This window comes from Artibeus jamaicensis, unplaced genomic scaffold (assembly GCF_021234435.1).
Source record: "Artibeus jamaicensis isolate MK-2021 breed Jamaican fruit bat unplaced genomic scaffold, CSHL_Jam_final scaffold_1283, whole genome shotgun sequence".
Classification (NCBI taxonomy): Eukaryota; Metazoa; Chordata; class Mammalia; order Chiroptera; family Phyllostomidae; genus Artibeus; species Artibeus jamaicensis.
Window position 1 is genome coordinate 4,491,702 of NW_026522028.1, and position 26,230 is coordinate 4,517,931.

At 39.7% G+C, this 26,230-nt stretch overlaps 1 protein-coding gene across 4 annotated transcripts in view; it reads left to right on the forward strand.

The window, feature by feature from the left end:
• The window catches only part of DMD (dystrophin), a 1,990,869-nt gene that overhangs the window by 848,275 nt on the left and 1,116,364 nt on the right, over nt 1-26,230 (forward strand). For all 4 annotated transcript variants that reach the window (XM_053655812.1, XM_037127036.2, XM_053655810.1 and 1 more), the window contains 2 exons: nt 716-910; nt 19,585-19,757. In XM_053655812.1, coding sequence (XP_053511787.1) covers nt 716-910; nt 19,585-19,757 — 368 coding nt within the window. The remainder of the gene's footprint in view (nt 1-715; nt 911-19,584; nt 19,758-26,230) is intronic.

Consider the following 26,230-nt stretch of genomic DNA (forward strand, 5'->3'; position numbering starts at 1 on the left):
CACTTGATGTCCAGGATTTGGAGGAGAGGGTTGCTTAACAGCAGAGTACATACCAGCCAGAACATTTTGCCCCTCTTGTATTTAATACCTCAATCAAGATGAGGGGTAGCCCTGACTGGTGTGGCTCAGTGGATTGAGTGCTGGTCTGTGAACCAAAGGGTCACAGGTTCGATTCCCAGTCAGGGCACATGCCTGGGTTGAGGGCCAGGTCCCCAGTAGGGGCATGTGAGTGGCAGTCACACATGGATGTTTCTCTCCCTCTCTTCTCCCCCTTCCCCTTTCTCTAAAAATAAATAAATAAAATCTTTTTAAAAAAGATTAGGGGGAAAGGTTCATTTGAACTGAATACCAGAGATGTAGACACCCCCATCCTACCCCACACCAACTTTTTAAGGAATCTTAAATTTATATTTCATAAACCAGTTTTTAAAATGATCCTTTTCTCAGGGTAAAACTACACTTCTCATGACCTTAAGGCTCTTGGTCTTTCATTCTTATATTAATGGTACTAATGTGTATATATCTCTTAATATAAAAGGTCCTAACACTTTTGGAAGGAGAGGGTCTATAAACAATAACCTTTACTAGACTTATCGTGCATTTTTATCCACTTTCAGCCCTCTGTCAGCTATAATCTGGAATCTTTGTAAACTCAAGAGAGGTCTTTTCATTATTACGAAGCTAAAAGAATTGTCCTTTTGTATATTTATACCAGCACACGGTCCGTGAAGAGTCGGTGAAAGTGATGACTGAGGACATGCCTTTGGAAATTTCTTATGTGCCTTCTACTTATCTGACTGAGATCACTCATGTCTCTCAAGCTCTGTTCGAAGTGGAACAACTTCTTAATGCTCCTGACCTCTGTGCTAAAGACTATGAAGATCTCTTTAAACAAGAGGAGTCTCTGAAGGTAAAAGCAAAGCACTTTCATTTAGATTTTATGAGGTGATCACACCGATCGGCGGTGGTACCAACACAATTGACTTAAATGTGCAAAGTGAAGGCATTTTCACTTAACAGATGGAATTCTTTTCAGATGGTTAGCTTTTGAAATCTGGGGTGGAAAGAGAAACCTAAATTCAAAGAGGTATGTCTTAGTATTTCATGTTGAGGGACCTCCTAAAACAAAGGATGACACAGAAATAATGGCTTGACATATATTCACTCATTCAAGGCAGAAGGAACGCGTGAAAAAATGAGCTTTGATAGTTGAACAGTTTATTCCCAGCTGATACCTTACTTTCCTGTCTTTTCTTGTACAAGGGGAAATTAGATAAGGTTTTAGAGTATATCTATTGTATATTGTTTTATGTTTATATTTTCTGCTTAAATTTCCATATGCAATTTCAAATTAGTGTCAGTATCAAGACCACATTATATGAAATCTAATTGAATAGAAAGCGAAAAAAATATTTTGTTTAATAAAAGTACCAGGCAAAGGCCACTAACCAGATCCACCTTTTCTCAAAGCACCGACTACAAGTTATGAATGCCAAAGTAAGGCGAAACGTGCTAAGGAAATAGGCTTTGGGTTTTAGAGGGAAGTATCTGAAGATAAATGAATGTAGCATCAGGGAAATGTCCATACTAATGCGTGTCTCAAGGTAATTTTTGTGATCATGCATTTTACACTCAAAATGAAATATTACAGTGTAGCCAGAGCTTGGTATTTTCTAATGCAAATAGCATACAATTATAAACAAGATAAGTTTGCTCTCAGCAGCGTCTATTAGCCAAAGTGTTTTTATACTTTAAATGACTTTTTTGAAAGCTCATGCCATATCACACATTTATCTGCATAAGTCTACAAATAGATAAAGCTCTTTGTTTGTTTTGGAGATCAGACTTGCACCATCGGAGTGACTTGAGTTTTATATCTTACATTATATCAACTAAAACTGTAATCTTACACACTGAAGTACAACGAGAGAGGCAGAGCTCTCTGGAACTGCTCCATCCATTTTATTATCTGGCTATTTCTTATTCTCTTTGAAGTAAAAGTCAAATGGCCGATGAGTTCATTGGAGGAAAGAAACCCTATCAATTGTTACAGGAGACATGCCAGCACTCCTGTCATTATTCACAGGAACTGATTTCTCATGACAGCACAGTGTGTGAGTCCGTCATTGTCATTCAACATGTAAATCATGGCTAATGAGCTAATATTCATTCTTTTCCATGTTCATGGACATATGGGTCAAGAGAGCAGTGAGCCCTAAATTGATTCAGTTGCCAATGGAGTGTCTTTGTTTTCATACATCTTAACGCAGCACACTCAGAATGATGGGCCTCTGGCTACACTCATGGTTAATCACTTGGTCTTCCAGATATATTTAATAATATTGTAGCTGACACCAATTGTGGTGATATTGATTACTGTGGTTTGTGAAAAGCAACTGCAGGTTTAATTTAACTGGATAATTGAGCCCTCATTAGATGTAGTTTGGGGCATGATTCCATCTCATTCCCAACACATCTCCTGCAGCAAGCAAATGGGCTTCCTACCTTTGCAAGCTTTTTGAAGGGGGATAGTTTTGATCTCAGTCTTTCAATGAATATGTATTTCCTCTTAAAGGCATTCATCTTTGTCATTATCTTGTAGTAAAAATAGAAAAGGAATGCATAAATTGTACAGCTGCTGGTTGGGAAGGTTTGAAATGAAATTGTGGTTGATTTTATTCCTGACAGATTTGCATGAATCAAATTATAGACCTGTAGTAGCTATTGCTGTTGTTTAACATGCATATTTCTGGCAAGTACAATACAACACAAATAATGCGTGATAAGTTAAAATAATTCCTTTCTGGATAGAATATAATTAACGCAACACGTGATTTTCATACATGTATTGAATTGGGAAGCTCCCCAGTCATTTCAAGGACTAAGCAGATGAATACCTATTCACATATGGAAGTCTGCATTCCATAGCTAGTACACTAACTAGCTCAGGCACAACTAGTAATGAATGAGGAACATATACCTAAGTAGTATTTATTCTTTTAAAAAAGATTTTTATTTATTTGTTTTTAGAGAGAGGGGAAAGGAGGGAGAGAGAGAGGGAGAGAGAAACATCGGTGTGTGGTTGCCTCTCTTGTACCCCCTACTGGGGACCTGGCCCACAACCCAGGTATGTGCTGTGACTTGGTATCGAACCAGAGACCCTTTGGTTCATAGGCTGGCACTCAATCCACTAAGCCACACCAGCTGGGGCTAAGTAATATTTATTCTTATATCAAAGCCAATATTGGCATTGGGAAGCAGTTGATTGTGATTGTTTATATAAAAAAGTTAATAACATTAGTTACATAGTTGATAATCGAACCTGCCTGGGTTGCAGGCCAGGTTCCCAGGAGGGGGGAGGCGAGAGGCAGCCACACATGAATGTTTCTTTCCCACTTTCTCCCTCTCTTCCCCTCTCTAAAAGTAAATAAACGAAGTCTTTATTTAAAAAAAAAAAGATAAAACACTTGATGAAAACCAGACTGCACAGAGCAGCATAAGGGTGAATAGGACTACTGCAAGGCAGGGGTCCTTGGGATGTCAGGGGTTGTGAGCATGACTGTGAATAGTGTGCAAAGACATTGGAGCAAAGGTTGCAAGAAGGGGAGTCAGCCTTGCTGTCTGGGCATCATAAATACTCAGTGCGAAGGCACCTGTGTCTGGAGCATGCCGAACTTGATCAGTGGACAGCAGAAAATCCATGGTGGCTGGAGCACAGCGAGCTGGAGAGGGTGGTAGGGCATGAGTCCAAAGGGGCTTTGGAGGTCCGGATTGTGGAGGACCTGGGGGACCATTGTAGAGACTACCTTTCACTTGGAGTGAGATAGGAGCCATCATAGGTTTTAAGAGGACATGAGTGCCACAATCTGATTTATGCACTGGTTGCAAGGAGAATAGTGGCGGATCAAGGGCAAAACAAGCACAACTGGAAGAGAGATATGGGTGGCGTGGAATGGGGTGGTAAAGAGAGGGTTTGCAATTCTGGAAATGCTTTGAAAGTGCAGCTAGCAGCTTTCTTTGTTTATTCAACCAGCAACTTGAGCGTGGCTTTGTAAAGACCCATTCTTAGCAGATTTAGGGGTTGGAATGTTGGGGTGTCCTGTGAATTTGGCAGAGGGTCCCTTGAGGGATGTGAGATTTATTTTCATTGATATTTTGTGCCTTCCATACTCCAGTCTTGCCTTAAAAGTGGTGAAGCACTGGCCTTGGTGGCGTTATCACCATGATCAAAGTCTCTCTCCTTTAGAATGCATTTCATTGCATTGAATCACATGTTTCATAACACTGATCACACAAGTGGGGACAAGACTAAGGCCATGTGCAAACCGATTGTTTTACCAGTCTGATATTAGGGGAATAAGGTAATGGAAGAAGGTGCTATATGTACAAATCTGAAGAAAAATAAAACAGTAACTCTCTGGACACATTGTAATACAGGGGCATGTAAGATAAAGGCTTAGATTTTTCACCAATTTAATATCTCTACAAAGGGATATTGCAATTATTCTAAATTAAATAATTATGGATCACATGAAATGTCAAAGCAGATTTTGATTACAAATGCCTTTTAAATTTCACATAAATTTTGTCATAGAAGAGTTTGGTGCACAGAAAAATAGGAATGTTAGTAATGTATTATCATAATGTAAGAAGTGATCTTTTGGATTATATAGAACATTCTGAATAATGTAATCATTTAGTGATTTCTCTGAGGAAGCATTCAGAATTCTCAACCAACACATTTATTCAGTTATAAATGTAATTCCTTTCTTCAACTGTTTTTATGATTTGGGGATTTATTTGTTTAATTTGCTATTTACACGTGTGAATTACTTTATAAATCTTAATCTGTTCACTGAAATTCAAATCCTACTTAATTCACTTCTGTAGTGCTTCATTTTTCATTTCTTTTATAGTGAAGAGATTATAGATATTTACTGCATTATAGTCATGCCCAGTTCATATTGATATGAGCTTTGGTACAGTCTTCCTTTGTATTTAATCTATGTCTCTGTTTCATAGGAAATTACTCATTGTTTCTCTCTGCCGTCGTCTTATCAGGCCCAGCAGTTGTCCTACCTACTCTGAGTCCCATACTGCAGTTTACTCCCATCTCTGCCAAAATGTACTTTAAAAAGATCTCCTTACTACCCCTTTCATTCTCCCAGCCAGACCATTTTGATAATCCCCATTCTATAAATTCTGGGAGTCAGAAAGGTGCCCAGTAACACTTACAACACAGGAGACCTGTAGAAATTTTGCGGTCACGATGACGTTTGCGGGGCAGCTCTCCTCTCCATGAACTAGTCAAGCCTTTCTTTGACCAGTGATGATGTCATTATTTTTGATCTGTGGCATATAATTACGGATGTTCTTTATTTAAAGACAACACATCCTCCCATGGAGAATGTTTCGACCAAAATAAATAGTTGTGTTTAGGGAGTATTTTTCACTTGTGGACCCTAAGCCATGAAGAAAAAATCTAAAGGGCAAGTTACCAGAGAGCCACTAAAAATAACTTTAAAAACTTCTTTAGAAGCTCAGAAAAATCTAATTAATAAGTTCTTTAATGCCTTTTGATTGAACCCTCTCCCCAATTCGATCTGTCATTAATGTACTGCCTGGGAGGCGGATGGGGCATAAAGAGGATGAGAATTAGATTTTTATAGGGTGTTGCCTTCATCTGTCAGATAAAGACAAATTCCAGAGTGTGACAATGACCTAAAGTTTCAGTCTTTGGAAGTCCAACTTCGCATTGTCGATGTTAAGATAGAGCTACTCCCCAATGGCTGCTGTCACAGCAGCTACTAATAGGCTGCTATAATTCTCTTTTCCTAGAAATGAAAGTGGTGTGCCTTTCTGTTAACCAAGTTACAATGGGTCTCAAGGCCTTTTTGTTAGCTAGAACTCCTTCAAGTCCCAAATGAGAAAGCAATACTGCAGGGTTGTCTGCAAAATGCATGCACATGCATTTAAGTGTGTGCATGGCCATTTCACCGTAGTGCTACATTTGTTAAAATGGTGATGCTCAGTCAGCAGCAGCAGAAGATACAATTTCCCCATTTGCAGCAGTTTGTAAATGAGTCTTCTACTCCTTCTGACCTGTCCTCTGTGGAGACCAGTGTCCATCATACCTAGGATCAGTAGGAAGACAAAAACAGTATCGTGTCTGCCTTGTTCACTGCTATATCTACAACTCCTAGAACAGTACCTAACACTGAGTAGGTACCCTGTGTACATCAGTTAAATGACTGAATGGCAGTCCACTAAGTCCACATGCAGACTCTGCAGTCAAAGAGAACACAGTCGTGTTAATCTTCTGTCAGTCCCAAAGCTGACAAAGAGAAACCAAAATAGCCTCTTTTTACATTATATTGAGTGAAATCATTCCGATGCATGAATTCTAACAATTTACACACAGACCCCAGCACAGTGACATGTGGTCTAAGGTTTGTGTATACTGACTTTTCAACCAGTCATCTATGAAAATGTATGGCAGGAAACCCACATATAATGAAAATATTAGTGATATCTTTCCCAGTGACTGAGCTTGCATTTGTGGTTATGACAAGTAGAAGGCTAGAGAGGTTGGCAAAGCACGGGATTTGAACCTAAAAGACTTTGATTTAGATGCTGAATCTGACCTTTAGAATTTGTGTTCTTTGTCAAGTCACATAAAGTGACCAAGTTCCAGTTTTATATAACTTTGAAATTAGATCAGTGATAATACTTGAGCCCACCTACTCAGTGTACTACTGTGGAGACTGAAATTACATGGGATTATATAAATTTTAAGATTTTTAAAACTCACATTTCTGCATAAAATATTCAACATCTCAAAAATTATGGTTAATTAAATGTCCATGCAAATAAGCCTGAAAACAAATTGCCTTTAAGAATGTGGCAAACCTCATAAAATTGCATATGGGTACGTACAAAATTTAAACTAAAAAGTTAACAATAGCATAAAATATATGTAAAGCTATTTCCAGATTTAGCAAATAGCCTAAAGGTAAAAAGAAAAGTTTAAAGTAAAAAAAGACAATGCACACCAGCTTAAAAAAAAGTTTGCTCTTCACAAAAACATCTGTTGGAAAGAATCTTATATATTTTCAATTATATTCCTTTACTCTATTTCCAAAGCTCCATGTTACTTACTCAGGGTAAAATTTTCTGTTCTCCTATTGATTTTAAGTCCTAAATAAATAGGTCACTTTTGAATATTTCTTTCAGGTACAGGAATGCAAACTCTGAATTGTTTCAAGGTTCCATGCTCTGCAGCTTTTACCAAGAATAAGATACTCTTTTCTAGTTTATCTGTTTGGTTTTGTTGTTGTTGTTTAGAGTTTGGTTTTAAATGAGATATGTTGAATTACATGTTTTCTAGTTCTGTTTCAGTATTTAAAATTCTGTGTTCTAAGTTTAGAACTGTGTCTTAAAATATTTAAAAGCACTGAAGCTCTAAGTGAAGAATGGTTTAATCAGTAATGTTTTTTTTCTTTTTTTCCACATAGTTTGAGATTTGTTTTGGTTATTTGTTTTGCTGTGTTTCTTTTGACATTTAGAAAAGCCAGTCTGTATTCATTTTTCTGCTTAAATTGGTTAATTAATGGACATGTTAATACTATAATAACATTCAGTTGAACATAATGAGTTCCTATTATGTAGGTCAAAATGTTCAAATATTGGTAGTTGCATATAGTTCAATATAATACAGTGATTTTTATTCAAGTCTGCTTATTTCTGAGTCCCAATGCATATCATTAAATATTTGAGGAAAAAATCTAGAACTTTGTATTGTAAATCACATATAATGAATTGACCCCAACTACTGCCGATTCCCAAATTTAATTTGCCAAACCTTAGGCAAAACATCTTTTTTTTAGATTTTATTTATTTATTTGTAGAGAGGGGAAGGGAGGGAGAGAGGGAGAGAAACATCAATGTGTGGTTGCCTCTGTCACATGCCCCCAACTGAGGACCTGGCCCTCAACACAGGCATGTGCCCTGACTGGGAATTGAACCAGCAACCCTTTGGTTCTCAGGCCAGCACTCATTCCACTGAACCACATCAGCCACGGCCCTTAGCAAAAGATTAAAGGATGCTCTCATCATGAAGGAAATCCATGGGACTTCCAAAAAAGTGAGGAAATGAGGTAGAGTGTCAGGGTCTTACTCCTGTATCACAGGTGGCAAACACAAGGCCCGAGGGCTGAAGCCAGCCCTCTACCTGGTTTTATCTGACCAGGCACCTTGTTTCTACCTGATGGCAGCACTGAGCTCCTGGCCCCTAGTTAAGGAGCAGTTATATGTGTACAGTCCTAAAGTTACATTCAGCTCTTTGAAGGCAACTGCAAGGCTGATGGGGACCCCGGTGAAAATGAGTTTGACACCTATATCATGGTTTTTGTTTTGTTTTTCTTAAATTCATGCATTTAGGTTTAGAACAATTATATGAAGCAGTTGTTCTGCTTTTCTATCCCTCAGGTAAAACACATGATGGAAAACATGCTCTCCCAATGTCAACAGCAGTAATCATTTCTAAAATGGGAAAATATGACCAAATATGTTCCCCATTTTTCCAAAACTGTGTACTGTCATCTGTATTAATTTGCATAGATTGAATTGTACTCTGTCTTGTAGAGTAGTTGTTTATGAACTTGCTTGATCACTCATAATAGATTTTCAGTCTTTATCAGAATAATACGGGGCTCATGATTGCATATTTTAATAGAAAAAGGACTTTCCAGTGAAACTAAGAAAAAAAACAACTATCCTGCCCACATTTTCATTTTAATTCCTTAGCACTAATCAGATTTTTAGGTTTCCCCCTATTTTCCCCATAAAACCTACTTGCCCATCCTCTGCTCAGTTGCATAAGACTTACAAGTATGTCCTAGTTCTAAAAAACTTGGAAGCATTGAATGTCGTATGTCTAATTTTTAATGAACAGAAAAGCATTTGCTTTGACACGACTCTGTTACTGTGTGCAAGAGCCAATTTTTCTATCAAGATTTCCTGCAAAATGATTTAGACATTGCGCACAACTCAACTCAAAGTGTAACTCTCACCAACTGCCTTGTAAAGTCATTTTCAGTTTAGTCAGTGCTGATGGACTAGAACTGTTTTGGAGGAACACTGGGAGTAGTGGAGTGCAGCTTTGCTTTGTTTGGTGTTTTTTTGTTGTTATTGTTCTTGTTGATGTTCTTGTATCTGTTCACCATTTAGGCAAGGTGAACAGATAGACCATATTTTGCCGTGTATAATGCACACTTCTTTTGCCCAGATTTTTGAGGTAAACATAAGGATGTACATTGTACATGGGTATAATGATTATATACCATGGGTGTAAGAATGGGCATAATAATCCTGTGTGTAATGCACACAGAAACATGGGCACGCATTATACATGGCAAAATATGGTGCCTCTGAATGAAGGACTTTGTCTATTGGTAGGTATCGGAGGTACTGAGAGGAAATCACAGAGGAGGAAATCATGGAGAAACCTAGCCCGGAAATGCAGGGGGACTGTTATTCCACTCTTTACTCTAACAGTTAAATGACCAGTAAATTAGAGTAAATGGGAAAGTAGCTGAATAGCTCCCAACACCCATGGGGACCTGAAGGATTATCTCAGTGGATCAAGAAAAATGTACCAGTAAGGTTCAATGATTTCGTGCACATAGATTTGCATAAGCAAGTTAAGATTCAGAGATTCAACTTAATTTTCCACTTCAAATCAACAAATACTTATTAATGCTGTGCTCAACACTCTAAAAGAAATACAAGACGTGATCCTTCCACTCTGGTAATTTGTAATATTAACTGAGGACACGTTTCATAGTTATACAAACAAGTTCAAAAGTAGTGCAGGTAGGAAAGACAGAGCCAAAATACATAGCATAAGACGTGAGCGTAACTGAATTCACAAAGAGGAGAAGGCAATGCAGAAAGCAGAAATAGAGGGTAATTTTATAAAGGAGAAAGTCCTTGGGTATTTGTGCTTTGAGTATAATTGGAATTTGGACAACACTAATAGCTACGGCTTATTTATCATGTGCCAGGACATGTTCCAAATTTGTTACTGGTAGTAACGCCTGGTGATCACAACTCCCCTATGAAGAAAGCACTATTACTAAACGTGTATTTCCAATTACCCAAGCTGAAGATGATGGTTTGAATCAGAGAAGTGGTGACGTCAAATTCTGGGTAATTCTGCCCCTGGCTGGTGTGGCTTAGTGGACTGAGCACTGGCCTGCAAACTGAAGACTCACTGGTTCGATTCCCAGTCAGGTCTCATGCCTGGGTTGCAGGCCAGGTCCTTACTTAGTAAGGGGCATGTGACAGAGGCAACCACACATTAATGTTTTTCTCCCTCTCTTTCTCCCTCCCTTACCTTCTCTCTAAAAAATAAAGAAAGAATCTATAAAAAATAAAAATAATTTTAAAAATTCTGAATAATTCTAAAGGTGGAGCCCATAGCATTTTGTGACCAATTACATGTGTGTTGGTAGAGAGAAGATCCAAGGATAACACTAAAGATTTTAATGTGACCAGCTGGAAGGATGGAGCTGCCATTAACTATACAATGTGGAAAACTGCAGAAAGACCAGGTTAGGGTTGTAAGGTTTGTGTCAGTTTAGTTTTGACATGTTAAGTTTAAGGTGCTTATGGGGCATTCAAGTAGACATCAAAGACAGTTGATATATATCATAGGTCAGGAAAGAATCTCAATTAGAGATAGAAATTTGGGAATCACCAGGCATAATCTCTTGGCTCTTCTTCCACATTTGGTCACAAACTATGGGTCTTTTCTGATGTCCCTTTCCCAGCCCTCTTTCCTCTAACCCCACCTCTGTAGGCAACCTTAGCTGCTCCATGACCTAAATATCACCTTGTCCCAAATGTATCTTATTGATGGAGGCGGCAAACAGAATAAGCAAGATGTCAAGATACTATTATAGATTCCTTGCCGATAGTGCCCAAGAGAGGGGCCAGTCAGCAGTTGTAGAGATGGAAACATTTCATGACTAAGTCTACTTAAAGGCCACAGCAACGTCTTTGTGGGCTAAGAAAACTAGGGTGACTTTGTCTTTCTGGCTCATTATCATATTCCAAGTTCATAGAAGGTGTTCGGCGCATGGTAGGTTCTCAACAGATACTTGTTGAGGTCATGAAGACAGAGAAGGAGAAACCCGAGACAGAGTAGAACTAGGTAAGATTAGGGAGGCACGGCTATGCCGAACGGTACCGAATGCTGCAGAGCGGGGAGAAGATTCAGTGAAGAAGCTGTTCATGAAGCCACAGGTAGAAATTTCCTTCAGGAAGTAAATACGGTAGAAAAAAAGGAAGTGATTTACAGGTGGTTAGAGCCATCTGCTCACATGAGTCATTTTGAGGAATGAAAACTGAGGAATCACTAGAAAGCAATGTTACAGTTTTGTTTTTCGTGTTTTTTTTTTTTAATGAAATTCAATCTATTTCAAACCAGAGTCTCGGTGAAATATGGAAGTCACTTTTAGGGGGAAATCCACTAAGCAATCAATTTCACATCATCTTAGATTTTCGCTTCTGTTTTTTATGTCTTTGAGACTATCTTGTTTGAATTTTAAGATAGTTCTTTTTTCCCCACTGAGACATTTTTGCTAAGGGAGCATTGGCAAAATGTGAAGTCGATATTTTGTAAATAATTTTTGAATATTTTATTGCAAACCTTAAGGTAGAAGATTCAAGTTCAGATTAATGATCTAATTCATATCCTACAGTCAACATATTATTTAAAATCCTACCATGGTAAGTTTTAAACTCACAAAAGTGCACTCAACCTTGCTTCTTTGGTATGAAACAGAACTAAAGATGCCTGCAAATGGTAGACATCCAGATTCTTTTAAATTGTGTGAATTGCTAGCAACCGCTGAATCGAATTTTATGTTTTCTTGTTGTGAGATCCCCATTTATTTTCGTGACTACAGAGAGGGTACAACAGAAATAACACCGGGGCTTTTTGTAACAGAGAACTTAGCTGAAGGTAAGAAATGGCGTTCAAATTCAAGAAGTTCTCCTTTCAGTTTATTTTTATCAGAAGTAATTAACAGTAAGTTCCGTTTGTCTGAGATATCACTATCCCTGCTCTGTATACGCCAGTGCTGTACAATTTCTACCATATCTAATTTGACATTTGTACAAATGGGTTTACCACTCAGGTGGGTAAAGGCATGGTCTGTAATGAAACATTCTGGCATCCAGGAAGTGGTTGTCACTTTACATTAAATAGGGAAAAACCTAAACCTCAGAAATCTATCTGTTATGATAGAGAACATAGCATAGTTCAATTGAGAGCTACTTAAGACCCTTATGTCAACATGATTAGTTGGCAAATTGGCCCCTTGTTTGCTTTCCTAGATAAATTGTCTTTAGTATCTAGTTTCTCTTTTTAGCCCATTGAAGGCACTTACTACACAAGCTTTGAGTAAACAAACCACTTTTAGTTTTGTATTATTTGTTGCATGAATCCCTTTAAAAACATTCTCTTCTTAAAGGGAGACCCGTGTTTCCAAATAGTATTTATCTCAAAGGTGAGGCCCACATTTTTGCCTGTGTTATCCATGAGTTCTTATTTGAACAGCAAGCTTTTCAACTAGAACTGTGAATGAAAACATCATAGTTCATGGTCTCCTGTTTGTCTTTATTTTACGAATCCAGCCTTCATCTTTCAGTTGTGAGAGTTACTTCACTATCTAGTCTTTCTTTGTTAACAGTGTGTAAAGAAGGGCCTTATTCAATTTTTTTGATTTTGTGAATCAGAGTTGCAAGGATGCTATTTGGTAATGTTAAGGACTCAGATTCTATAAACCCATGTACAAATGCCTTTCAGAAATTAAATTTCCTCTTGCAGGATGTGTGGTTAACAAGTAGACATCTTACAGAAAGGAAGGGGTATTTGGGAAGTCAATTCATTGGGCATGTCAAAATTAGAAATGAAGTGAACTAACAGTTGGCACTTCATCATCTTCCCATCATATTTTCAGGTAAGATAAGGAACTCTTCAGGGGCAGAAATGGAAATATTATATTCTATAGTGATCCTAGGGTTTTTTTTTTATCACCATAGCAACTACAGGGACTATGGTTTCATTTTTAGAGGGTCAGAAACTGTAAAGATCACTTATTTCTAGACAAACTAAAATAGGAAAAAGCTATAAAAGATCTCATGTCTGACTTTAAACTATGGAAACTGCTACAGAATTGTCTTTGGTGCATATCCCATTTTTCTGTGTGCAATGCCGCAGGGAAAGGAGTATGTGTAGGGACTTTCAAAAAGGTTTCCTGGATGCCAGCCAGTTTTGACAGCCTTCTCTGAGAAGGCACCAAGGAGGTATTATCTAGATATCCAGGGAGTATGCTATCCCCTGCCCCAATTTGGGCTTTTTGCTTTTTTCACCTAAAATAGAAAGTTTTCTTGCCTTTACAACATGCTGCCCAGCATTACTAAAATGGTTCATGACTCCATTCTTTTTTTCTTTAAGATTTGTTTTATTTATTTTCAGATGGGGGGGGGAAGGGAAGGAGAAAGAGAGGGAGAGAAGCATCCATGTGCAGTTGCCTCTTGTGCATCCCCTGCTAGGGACCTGGACTGCAATCCAGGCGTGTGCCTTGACTGGGAATTGAACCAGTGACCCTTTGGTTCACAGTCCGGCACTCAATCCGTTGAGCCACACCAGCCAGGGCCATTTCTTCATTCTTAGTTCTTGTGCCACTTTCCAGAAAACTGAGATCCCTGTAGAGATTTCAGGTTAAAATCAGGAAGCTTTGCAAGCTCACATCCTCAGAAGAAGAATGTGTGTGTGTGTGTGTGTGTGTGTGTGTGTACACCATGCCACACCACTTCACACCAAAACCCTAAATACATGACTTTTATTCTTGTGGGGAAGGTCCTCCTTCCTCCTCTTGAATTTTATTCCCATATGATGTTACAGCCATTCATTTGAAGTGTTTGGGCTCGCAAAGTACAGCCAAATGTGGCTGGTTGTTGCAATGTGAATTTAAGTAATTAGCCCATCTGTAAGCCGGCTGCTCGGTATCACTTGGAGCATTTGTCCGACGTCTAGGTCTTTGCCCTTGGGATGGCAGCCACCTGGAGATGGAGTCCACATCTCACACCAGCATCAGGAGTTGCCCCGGGGCAAGTGCTGGTGAAGTGAGGCTGCCCGGGTCAGCTGAGCTAACAGGAACTTTGTGGAGAAGCCATGTTGGTCATGATCTAACCACATTCGTATAATAGCCCGAAATATTCCATCCAGGCCTCCAGGCTCAGAGCCATCAGAAGACAGTCATGAAATTTTTCCAGGTGAATAACAAATATATATATGAAAGTTGCGCTTGACTGCAGTGACATTTTGGGCATTGCTAGCATACACCAGATCCATTCTATCTTCTTTTAAATTATTTTTCCAATTACAGCTCATTTTCAGTATTACTTTGTATCACCTCCAGGTATGCAGCATGGTGCTTAGACAATCATATACCTTACCAAGTGGTCCTTCAGATATTTGCAGTACCCACCGGGCACCATCCATAGTTATTACAGGATCACTGACTGTGTTCCCTATGCTGTGCTTTCCATCCCCGTGACTGTTCTGTAGCTACCAATCTGTACTTCTCAATCCCTTCACCCTGTTCACTCACTCCCCCACCGCCCTCCCGTCTGGCAACCATCCGTCTGTTCTCTATCTCTATAGGTCTGTTTCTGTTTGGTTTGTTCCTTTGCATTGTTCTGTAAATTCCCCATTTTATCTTTTTTAAAGTTTCTGTTATATTATCAGTTTTGTTTCTATTAGTAGTAAACCTTTCTTCAATAAAGATATGTCTCATGTCAACCAAAATGAACCACAAGGTCGCTATTTTCAATTTTGTAGTGAAAGAAGGTGGCAGTGGAAGACAGTCTGCTCTCTCTAGATTTTTTTTATTGTTGTTCAAGTATAATTGTCTTTGTTTACCCCCCAGTACTCCCCCCGTCCCACCCACCCCCTCCTCTAACCCGCGATCCTACCCCCCTTTGGCTTTGTCCATGGCTCCCTTATCCATGGTCCTTGGTGGCCCTTCCCCTTCTTTCCCATTATCCCTTCCCACCTCCCCTCTGGTCACTGTCAATTTGTTCTTTATTTCCATGTCTCTGGTTCTATTTTGCTTGCTTGTTTAGTCGATTAAATTCCACTTATATTTTCACACTTTCCAAATACTGAAATTGCTCTTGATAAGATCCCTGACAACCTCCTAAATTCCCAAAGTTGATTCTTCCCTCCTTTTCTAGCGACCACTCCCTCCCTTCTTCCTGTTCTTTCATCTTCCCTTGGTTTTGAATTCCTTTACCCTTAGGGTTCTCTCTCTTTCTTGCTCTCATGAGAATTACTTTTTATGCATGCTTATCTATTTTCTCTGCCTCCGCTTTCGACAGAGGTTTATTCTCAGGCAGCCTTTTGTCTTACTCTTTTCACTCTGAAGAGCGTCTCGGAGCAATTTGACCTTCTCTGGTGCAATTAAACAACATCTGAATTCCAGTGACTCACAGTTCTGTATGGAGCACTGGTAGAAGGCAGTGTTAACTCTCACAGGACATTTTGGTGTTGGCATGCCCTCCAGTCCCTCCTATGGTAATGCCTGCCCTGTCAGATCCGTACTCCTACACTGCAGTTAAATTGTGTTACTTAACAAAAATAATAAAGCCTTCCAATCACAAGGTGTACATGGAATTGAAGAGAGCACCTTGGGATTTTATAAACAGCTCCTCTCTCTCCAAAATTAATTCGCATAACACTTCACCATTGCGTCGTACCCCTTTTTGTAGCTAATTGGAAAGACATGGGAATACGGCTGCTTTTTTCTTTTTGAAGTTCCTAGTGTAGGCGTTGCCTTTTACTCCTTACAACTGACATCTCTGTTCTCCCCTGTTTCTATAGCTCAACTCTCCACCAAAGCCAGTCTTCATGCATCACAGTCAGAAGTCTTAGAAGGAGGCAGGAAAATGCCCCCAAATCTCCCCTTAACCTGTCTACTGTTGCCTAGTCTGACTTGTGGATTTGAGTTCAGAGCCTGCCTTCTAGAGAGCTGCAGGCTCAGCAATAGCCACTTTCTATGTAGCCTTGTCTCCATCTCATACATGGTTAAAACCCTCCCCAACTGTGCCTGAAAGTTGGCCAAAAAAAGGATTCTTTTTTTTTAGTGTTTGTTAAGTTTTTATATCTATATTTATTTATCCTGGCAGGGAACAGGAGATATCTGAATTAGAGAACATGTTATTAATTGTTCAGTAGCATCTTTATGCCCATTCCCAAGCCCCAAATCCCCATAGGAAAATGCAACAAGGACCAGATGTTTATTGTGCAGGGTTGTGGTACTGGAGAGAAAGTCCCAAATGATGAACATCAGAGCTTATATAAGGAAGCCTCTGTGTGTGTGTGTGTGTGTGTGTGTGTGTGTGTGTGTGTGTGAGAGAGAGAAGAGAGAGAGAGAGAGAGAGTGGGAGGGAGGGAGAAAAGGAGGGAGGGAGGGAGGGCAAACCAACATTTGCTCTGGAATGTAAACAAATCATCTCCACAGAGAGTGGAAGGTAGAGTTCTGTTATTCTTGGAATGTAATTTAGAATGTAAGCAAAGTGCTCCAGAGAGATAAGTTTTTAAGCCTCTCTGGAGCAATGCACTAGTCTAAACTCAAAGATATGTTTGCTATTCAGTTATCCTTTAACCCAGTTTCCAATACTCTTTGCTCAGAAAGCCCAGACCATGCAGAAATGTGCAGATGTGTGTGGCCCAACGGTAGCCTCAATTTCATTCTTCGCAAAATCTGATGTCAGTTGCCTATTGGATATGTAGCATCTGAGGCCCCAAAGGTTTCTCAATGTGATTATGTCCCAAACTGAACTCATCACTTATATACACACACGCACGCACACATGTGTGCACACCCACAGCCTGTTCATCCATCTGAAATCCCTTTCCTCAGTGACACCACAGCTCATCTGGGTATCTAAGCCAGAGACCTGCAAGTTACTCAGGTCTTTCCTCTTCTTCACCTGGCACACAGTCACTGTGTTCTTCAGAGTCTTCTTCCTTTTGAACTCCTTTCTCAATTCAAGGTAATAATGAATAGCAACTTAATATTTAATTATATTCGTGACTTTTTGTGAAGTTGGTAGGTGTGATGAAGGCATTCTGTGTACTTGCTTTGAAAAGAGTTGATCTGTATTGGAAACACATGCTGAGGTATTTATGAATAAAATATTATTATATCAGCTCGGAAAATAGCCCCATTGAGGAGGCGCATGTGTGGGAGGATAGTGAAAGAAGGTTGTCCGCAGCCCCATCAGGGTCGACACTGGACAGTAGGTTTGTGGGAGCTATGTATAATATTTTCCTGCACTTTATCCATTTGAAATGTTCTGTAAGTTTTTACTAAATCAGGGTCTCCCGCTGGCTACTGAATGACACTTCCAATTTTCAAAGCACATCATTAAACATCTGCAACCTCTGTTTCTTAACCCACCTTTCCCTAATTCTCTACATTTCTAAAAAGGCAGCCAAATATGCGTGCTCATGTGTGTGACCTACTAACCATAATATCCTACGCACTTCGACTACTCAGCCATGTCATCCCCCATGGCACTTCCTTCAGGAACTCTCTCCTGAGCTTGTGACCAAATGTGGTGTATGATTAATTCCTTTGCTGAACTTCCAGACAGATTCGGTACCACTTAGAGTGCTCACTCATCATATTCTTCCTTCTAATCTAGCTGGGGGTTCTGCACTTTTATTGTTTTTCCTTCAGTTCTCCAAACCACACCTTCCCTTGCTACCAGAATAAGATCAATTTAAAAGTTCTCAAAACAAACGAATAAAACTGTGCCTCACCTACTTTCCCTTTCACTGTATTGATCCTCTCGCATGGAAGAGTTCAGTAAATGTCTACTGAATTGGCTTGTCTGTAAAACCTCAGATGAGCAAACTAAACAAATTCATACTAGCAAGACAAGCAAAATAAAAATTTCAGTTTTTTGGGGGTAAATCAATACTTTAAAAATTTTGTTACATAATGAATTTATGGCTTGTGAATTTTTTCTTAAATATAGATTAGATAAAAAGTATGCAGTTAATTTATGGTATACATTCGGGTTCCTTCATTTAGCCAACAAAAATGCGCTGGTACCCACCCTGTTGGAGCACAGGTTGGAGCCCTGGAAACCCAATAGAAAGTAAGACGCATGACATCCCTGCACTCACGAGGTCTAGTTGAGTGATGTAGAGAGGGTAGTAGATATATAACTGAATGTTAGTCATAAGTGCCATGACAAAAATTAAAGAAGACAGGGAGTACAGAGTGATTGGGACTGCTATTTAAAATAAAGTGGTAGAGAAGGCTCCTTTCATATGAGGAAGAAGTGAGGGAACCAGCCATATCAATAAATGTCTTGCAGGGAAAGAATCTTTTTGGCAGAGGGAACAGCAAGTGCAGATACCTTGAAGCCATGCTTGGCAGACTCCAGGGGTGCAAAGAGGCTAATGAGGCTGAAATAGTGTGAACCTGGAAGAGACTAAGAAAAGATAAGATTAGAATTGTAGGCAGCATACAAGCAAGCCGTAGAGAGCTTTTTAGGTGGTGGTAAAGGTTGGGGGTTTGATGAGCCATTGGAGGGTCTACAGCAGAGGAGTGATGTGACTGACTCACATTTTACAAATAATCTCTTCCAAGTCTGTCTGGGGAACGGGCAAGACCAGAATCAGGAGGCTCATTTAGGCAGCTATTGCAGTCATCCAGGTAAATATAATGATAGCTGCTCTCAGAGCTATAGCAAGGGACGTAATGAGAAGTGCGGCAATTCTGGACAGGTTCTGGAAGTAGAACCAACAGGATTAGCCAACAGTTTGCATCCTAGGGCTTAAAAAAGAAAGCTCAAGGATGATTCTAAGAATAACTATGCACTGATAAGTCATTTATTGAAATGAGGAAAACCATAGGAAGAGAAGGACAGGAGGGTGCAGTCAAGAATTTGGTTAGGGTCATGTTATGTTGAAGATAAGAGGCTCCCGAGACATCTAAGTTGAACTTGTGAGTGCAGAGTTGAGGTCAGGGCTGGGTATGTAAGTTTGTGAGTCATTGTCCTTCAGAGGATATTTATAGTCATGGGAACAAGTAGAGGATGTATGTATGGGCAGAGAAGGAAAGAAGAGGCAACCAAGTTAGAGCACTCCAATATTAAGAGATTGCCAAGAGGAGGAGGATTCGGCAAAGGAGGCCATGAGGCAGTAGACAGGAAGGTGGAAGAAAAACCAGAAGAGTTCGGGTCACAGAAGCCAAATGGAGAAAGGCTTTTGAGGTGCAGGGATGGATCCACTGTATCAAGAATAGGCCTGCCCCTTAACCGTAGAATCTGAGCAGTTTGCAACCGCTAGGCTTCAGAACAGATGGCTTTAAATAGCCAACAATTAAGAACTGCAAGGCAGTTTGTTACTTCTGGGGTTTATAAGTTGCCCTTCTGCTCTTTCCCTAGACAGCAGACTCATTTCTGGTTTGTCTTACGTCTTCACTATTACAGAATATAAAAGACAACCTGCAGCAAACCTCAGGTCGGATTGACATTATTCACAACAAGAAGACAGCAGCATTGCAAAGCGCCACACCTGCAGAAAGGGCGAAGCTCCAGGAGGCTCTCTCAGGGCTGGATGTCCAGTGGGAAAGAGTCAACACAATGTACAAGGACCGCCAAGGGTAGGTGACATTTTTCTTTTACTAAGTGATTATACCTGTTTTCAGGGAACTCTACAGAGAGGGGTATCGCTATCATTGGGAAAACGTGAGTGACATGGGAACAAATCACAATGAGTAGTGCATACTAATGAGATGAATTCTTGAAATTATTCCATACTGAAGTTAGCATTTTTTTCGGAGCGCTATATTATCCATGAAAATTCAGGTAATACCAAAACCAGTTTGGGCATTTAATTGAGTTGGTGTAAATAAGTGTATAATTTAAAGTATGTATCTTTGGTCTTTCATCAAATCTGTGTCCTATATATTTATAGTAGTTGGATTAAAATGTTTGAAATATAAGCTATCAACAAAAAGTTGATTTTCGTTTATTGATTCTATTTTGAAGGCACTACTTTATTTTCTGAAGTCTCTCTACTTTTTTGTTATAAGGAATTTGTTAGGTTGAGGTAAAATAATTTTTTAGTATTTATCTTAATTAAAGTACCTTTTAGCCAAAAATTTGAAATTCACATTTATTCTTGAGTCTCACATCACAAGATGTTACAGTGTTGTTTTCCAATTTTTCATTAAAAGTAACAAAGTTCTAATGGCTTTAAAACAACTTGTTTCAAATTTGGAGTCTTAAAATATTTCTTCTTTATTATTCTCAGAGGATATTAAATGTCTAATAGTTTTAAGGAACCTCATTGATATCTCACATCTATTAATTTTTAAGCCTCTTTATTTCCATTTTAGCTCCGTATTTACTACGTTAGGTTCCTAAACTGATGCTGCTGATAGAAATCTTGGTTATTCTCAGTGAGAGTCCCTACTGTGTTCCCAAGTATCTTTCGCCCCATGTGGCTTTTGTAAGTGTAAGAACTTCAGTACTATAATCTCACTCCCCTTAGAACAATGTCCAGACTCATTAATCGTGAATATGAGTCCTCCATATGGCCCCGGGTCCTCTGGTCAGTCTTACTCTTTATCACATCCTGCCTGCATTCCACCCTCTGCAAGGTCAGGTGTAACATTAAACCAATTTGAAGATTTCAACCCCTCTGTCCTATTTGTCTTTCAAGTCTCACTAAGATGTTATATCCTTCTCCAGATCCTAAAATTGTCAGTTCACCAGAAAGTCTAGAAACTTAGATATTGGTTTCACATTTAACATAATATAATATCGATATATCATTTATGTCTTTGCACTTGTTGCCAGATTCAGTGGTTCGGAAATGACCTCCTTCTGGAACTTACCACATAGTAATCAGTTGGTTTCCTTACCTGCCTCCTGTGCAGGCTCCTTAAAGACAAGAGCTGTGTCTTATTTTGTATGATAAACTGAATACTACCAAGTTCAAAGTGGCTGTTCAGTGTGTCTGGACATAAGCCTTCTCTCAGAAGCTGGAGAGTATTCTCCATGGATGGTCCAATACTTTTATTTCTACTTGCTAGAGAATAGCTGATCCCAGGGCATCCAAAGCCAGTTTTGATCATAGAAAAGCAATTCAGCAACCCTATGTGTATGCTGCTCACAGCAAACTGAGAATGCCACCAGGGTGCACCTTCCCTCAGTATCTCACTTTGAGTCATTTTGAGCCTCTGCAAGCTACTCCAATGAGGTCAGTTGCATCACCCTCTTTTTAGGTGCTCACCCCACCTTTGGGGTGTCTCTGTTGTCTTCTCCCAGACTTTTTTCCCGACCATCCAGGGCACCAATACCATCCCCTAAGGACCTTGTGGGGGACCTTCAGTCACCATTGTTTACCGTACTTCCATAGGCACCTACCACTGTGCACTAAAGCAATGGTGAAGCCTTTTGCTTTTTGGTGCACTCACCCACTTTGCTTTGCTTGCTTTACTTTGCTTTGCTTTTTGCCTTTCACCTACTTTGTTTATCATCTTTGGCCAGTGAGCTAGGTAGTCCCTTCTTGCAGGATGTCTCCTTTTAGTTCACCTTCAACCATAGACTTTAAAAGAAGCAGAAGTGCTAATCCAATTCCACAGAGTGGATAAACTGAAATCTCATACCAAATAGGAGGGCTCTCATATGTCCGCCAGGGGATAGAGTGTCTCTAAGTCATTAGCTCACCTTTTTCTTTTCACGTCCAAAGGCTGGAAGAGTATCTCAGGTTTACTCTAATGGGCCTTCTCTGGGAATTGGTTGGGAAGCACTAAATTTCCAATGGCTCTTGTTTAGTTCCAGGTCACATTGGTCGAAGTCATTGTCTATGAGCATAGGTTGAAGAATCCAAGTTGTTTTGGAATCCAGGCTTTCTGCCGACTGGTCCCTTAACTTTTATGCTCCACAAGTCCCTTATCTATCAAGTTGGATAAAATCTTTTCTAAGTCATAGGAATGTTAGGAGGACTAAATGACAGCCTGTGTAGAGTACTTGGTGGATTGCTTCTATATGATAATGACTCAATTAAGCTTGGCAATTTTGGTGATGAAAATGATGGTCTTCTGGCTCTGATAGTCTTCATGCCTGTTGATTTATTCTGGTACTCTTTCACATTTTCCTGAGCACCACAGAAAAATGAATTAAGTTCAGTCCTTGCTTTGAAGAACCTTCCAGTCCTGGAGAGAAAATGGACAGTCAGTAAAATACAGGTTGATAGATTCGAGCTATGTTAGATAGTGAGAAAAATATCCCTGGGGAGTGGGATCAGAACATCTTACTCAGAGTCAGGAATGAAGCAAGGCCTGTGAACCACTCAAGGTTCTCACGAACAACTAATAGAAGGTGACTGGTTACCTTAGGTCTTATCCAAAGGATGTCAGGTAGCTCATGGAATCAATGGAAAGGTTTGAAGGCCAGGTTTCAAAATGGGCAGAAATCCTCAAGGAAGACCAGGCAAGGAATTCGGAAACACACCCAACCTGAGGCTACAAAGTGGATCTCAGTAATAAACGGCTGTGGTGACCGTGATATGTGGGTGCACTCAGAGGCACCATTGCCACTGGACATTGTTCACCACCACCACTGCCAAAAACTCTCTCAACTATTACTTCTTGTGCACCTAACTTCAGAATGAAAGTTTCCAACAGAGTCATTAGTATGGTGGGGGTTGGACTTTTTTCTCTAAAAGTTCCAGTTAGTGAATATTTTAGTCTTTGCAAGCCAGGTACTCTCTGTTGCAACTACTCAACTCTGCTGTTGCAGGGTGAAGGAAACCAGAGATCATACATAAATGAATGGGTATGGTATATTCTAATAAAGCTTTATTTACAAAGACAGGCAGTGGGCCAGATTTTGCCACGGGCCATAAATTGCAGATTCCTCTTATCAGGCAAGCTTAGGTCACATACCTGGCTAGGTTCTAACTGCCAGGGGTCAGGAAAGAGAAATAGCTAGAATTTGGGCTCCATTGCCATGGTAGTCATGGGCTTGGGTCCCACCAAGGCCCACAGAGCAGTAGATTCTTGCATCCTTAGGAGATTAGAAGCTGCACATTTCTAAGTAGATAAATGGCCTGCATAGCCTTCATGTTGGCTTCTCAACAAAATTGTACCATTTTTTAAAATACACTTAAGCCAGTAAGAAGGTGTTGATATTTTCTCATATAGGATCCATGTATGATAGTGTATTAGTCAGCTACTATCATAATATAGTGATACAGATCACCCCAAAACTCAACTTAAAACAGTAAGCATTTTTTCTCATGCTCATGGATCTTTAGGTTTCCTCTGATTTGGCTGGCACAGGCCAGGCTTGGCTAGGCAGCCCTTTCAAGATGTGGGTTAGCTGAGTGCAGCTCCAGGATGTGTGTTGGCTTAAAGTCTGCTACATGTATCATTATTGTGGGCCTGGGATGTGGGTCACTGGGGATGCAGGGTCACTGGCATGCCCTGCTTGTGATGCATCAACAGGGTATGAACCGAGCCTAACCTCCCAAGAGCACTTTCAGCCAATGTTTATATCAAGTCCACCCACAGTCAATTGGCCAGAGCAAGCCTGGCATCCACCGAATGGGGAAGTAGCCCCTTCCTACAGTAGAAGTTAGATAATAGATAGTTAATCATTAATAGTAAAGGATTTTTTTTCACACTTACAAAATTCCTCAGTGATTTTGTCCTGCTTCAACAGTTCACAGAGACTAAGTCACCAAGATGTTAGTGACTTGCTTGAGCACATACTACATGGTATATTTCTATTTTACCAAAATACTGAGTTTTAATAACTTTGCATAATTTACTCAAAATAAGTTACAAATATGTCAAAATGCATTAGACTTTTTAAAATATTATTTATTTACTTGTTCTTTTTTTATCCTCACCCAAGGACATGCTCAGTTTAGAAAGAGGGGAAGGGAGGGAGAAAGAGAGGGAGAGAAACATCAATGTGAGAAAGAAACATCAATTGTTTGCCTCTCGTCCACACCCTGAACAGGGACCAAACCCGCAACCCATGCATCGGCCCATACTGGGAATTGAACCTGCAACCTTTTGGTTTATAGGACGATGCTCCAACCACCTGAGCCACACCAGCCAGGATGATGCGGACACTGGCCCACAGTGTCTGCGTCATTATGGATGAAATGAGACATTCACATGGAGGAAAAGGGATAGCATGGCTTTTCCCTCAAGGGGAGCAAAAGCCTCGGCCTTTGCCCTGATGGGCCTTTATTGGGTTTCTCAGCACATTACATGATGGTCCTCATTTACTATGCACAGGTTGCTTTAAGTGGTTACCTTTTACAGAAATCAAAGGAGTCAATGTCACCACTAATCACATCACAGATAATGGATATTTGCAAATGAAAAGGGCAAAAGTGATTGAACTGGTTACACTGGTCCTTGGAAGGCTTAGCATGGATTTTAGGAAGTTACTTTGCAGTAAATGTTTGCCACTGGGGGCTGGGCCCATGCCACACAGAATCCATGCCACACAGGTCTGCTGTACCAGGGCACATTAGACTTTAGGTATTCCTAAGGAACGGGTTCTGAGACCATCATTAAGCAACAAATTTGTGAATGCTATAATAGCAAAACTCACCTATATTTAATTTTATAATGTAAAACAGGCATTACCCCTGAGGAGAGTGCTAGCAGAGTAAAAGCGGATCAGTGTATGAGTGCTCACTCATTACCTAAGAGACCTGCTTCCATACATTGTCTTTCAGTGTACAGCATTTCAACATGTGTCTCAGCAAAACTACAGATGACAAAATACTAGAAGTGGCTTCTTTTCGTGGAAACACAAATAATAAACATAGCAACCATTAAATCCACGAATCTCACATACATGGCTAGGTGTAGATATATGTAAGATAAATATTTAACCTTTACATGGCATGAATTTTGTTGCTAGATTCTCTTTTCACCTATTTCTTGGTGAGTTATTCATTGCTTATAAAACATACATACAGGAAACACATGGAAATAGAGAGAGAAGTAACATGACATATCCCTCGTATTAGAAAAACTAAGTCCTTTCCTATTTTGAAACAAATACTTCCGGGCCTACTAAGAGTTAAGCACTCCGTTGTCTCTATTCCTCATACCATCTTTACTGCCCCTCAAACCATGAACGGATTTGCCCCATGCTCAGAAAATTTCTCCCAAGTCTAAGAGGATAGCCCAGTTCAAATGAGATACAAAAGCACAAGAAGTTTCTAGACAACAAATTGCTATATAACCATAAGATGGCATTATTGTGTAACAAGCAAGTGATTTTTACAAAAACTGGTATTCCTCCTTGAAATTGCATTCAGTCAGAGATTTGGGGATAACTCATAAATGGTTAAATTCAAGGTGATTCTGAGCTTCAGATCAGACATAAAGAAGGCCCGCGACAAAGAGGGGTGATTTTTATAGTATTACACTTCTGGAGGAAAAACTCTAAAATATATAGGGAAAACAGTGGGAGGGCATTTTAAAAATGGGGTTGTATTACCCAGGATATTTCATAGAATGAGAAATAGGAAAAGAACATTACATAAAGGAAGCGAGACATCAAATGATACATATTGTATGAATCTATTTATATAAGACTCAGAAACAGGCGTACTGGTGATTAAAGGTCAGATATGGTTGCCAGTACTTTTGTGGGGTATAGTAATTAACAAGCACAGGAGCAGGTTTGGGGTTCTAAGGAATGCCTTCTATCTTCATCTGGATGCTGGTTGCATTGATAAGTTTCCTTTAGGAAAGTTTATGGAACGATACATGTGTGATTTCTACACTCTTCTGTGTGTGTGCTGGACTTGGATGAACTTTCCACTTAAATTCAAAAACGACTAAATTCATACTTTTTTAAAATATAGGAAGGACCTACCCGAGAATAAAAAAAAAAGAGGAGTAGCTTTAAGGAAAACATACTACATTTTTCTATTTTGGGCATTTCACTACAGAGCCCTGAATGCTTTATAATTTACCAGTACAGAGCCTAAGATAGGTGTGCGAACACCAGTGTTCTAAAGTGTTCTCGGATTTACCAGCATCATGCTGGGAAGACAGGGCCATATGGCAACAGGATGCTGCTGCAG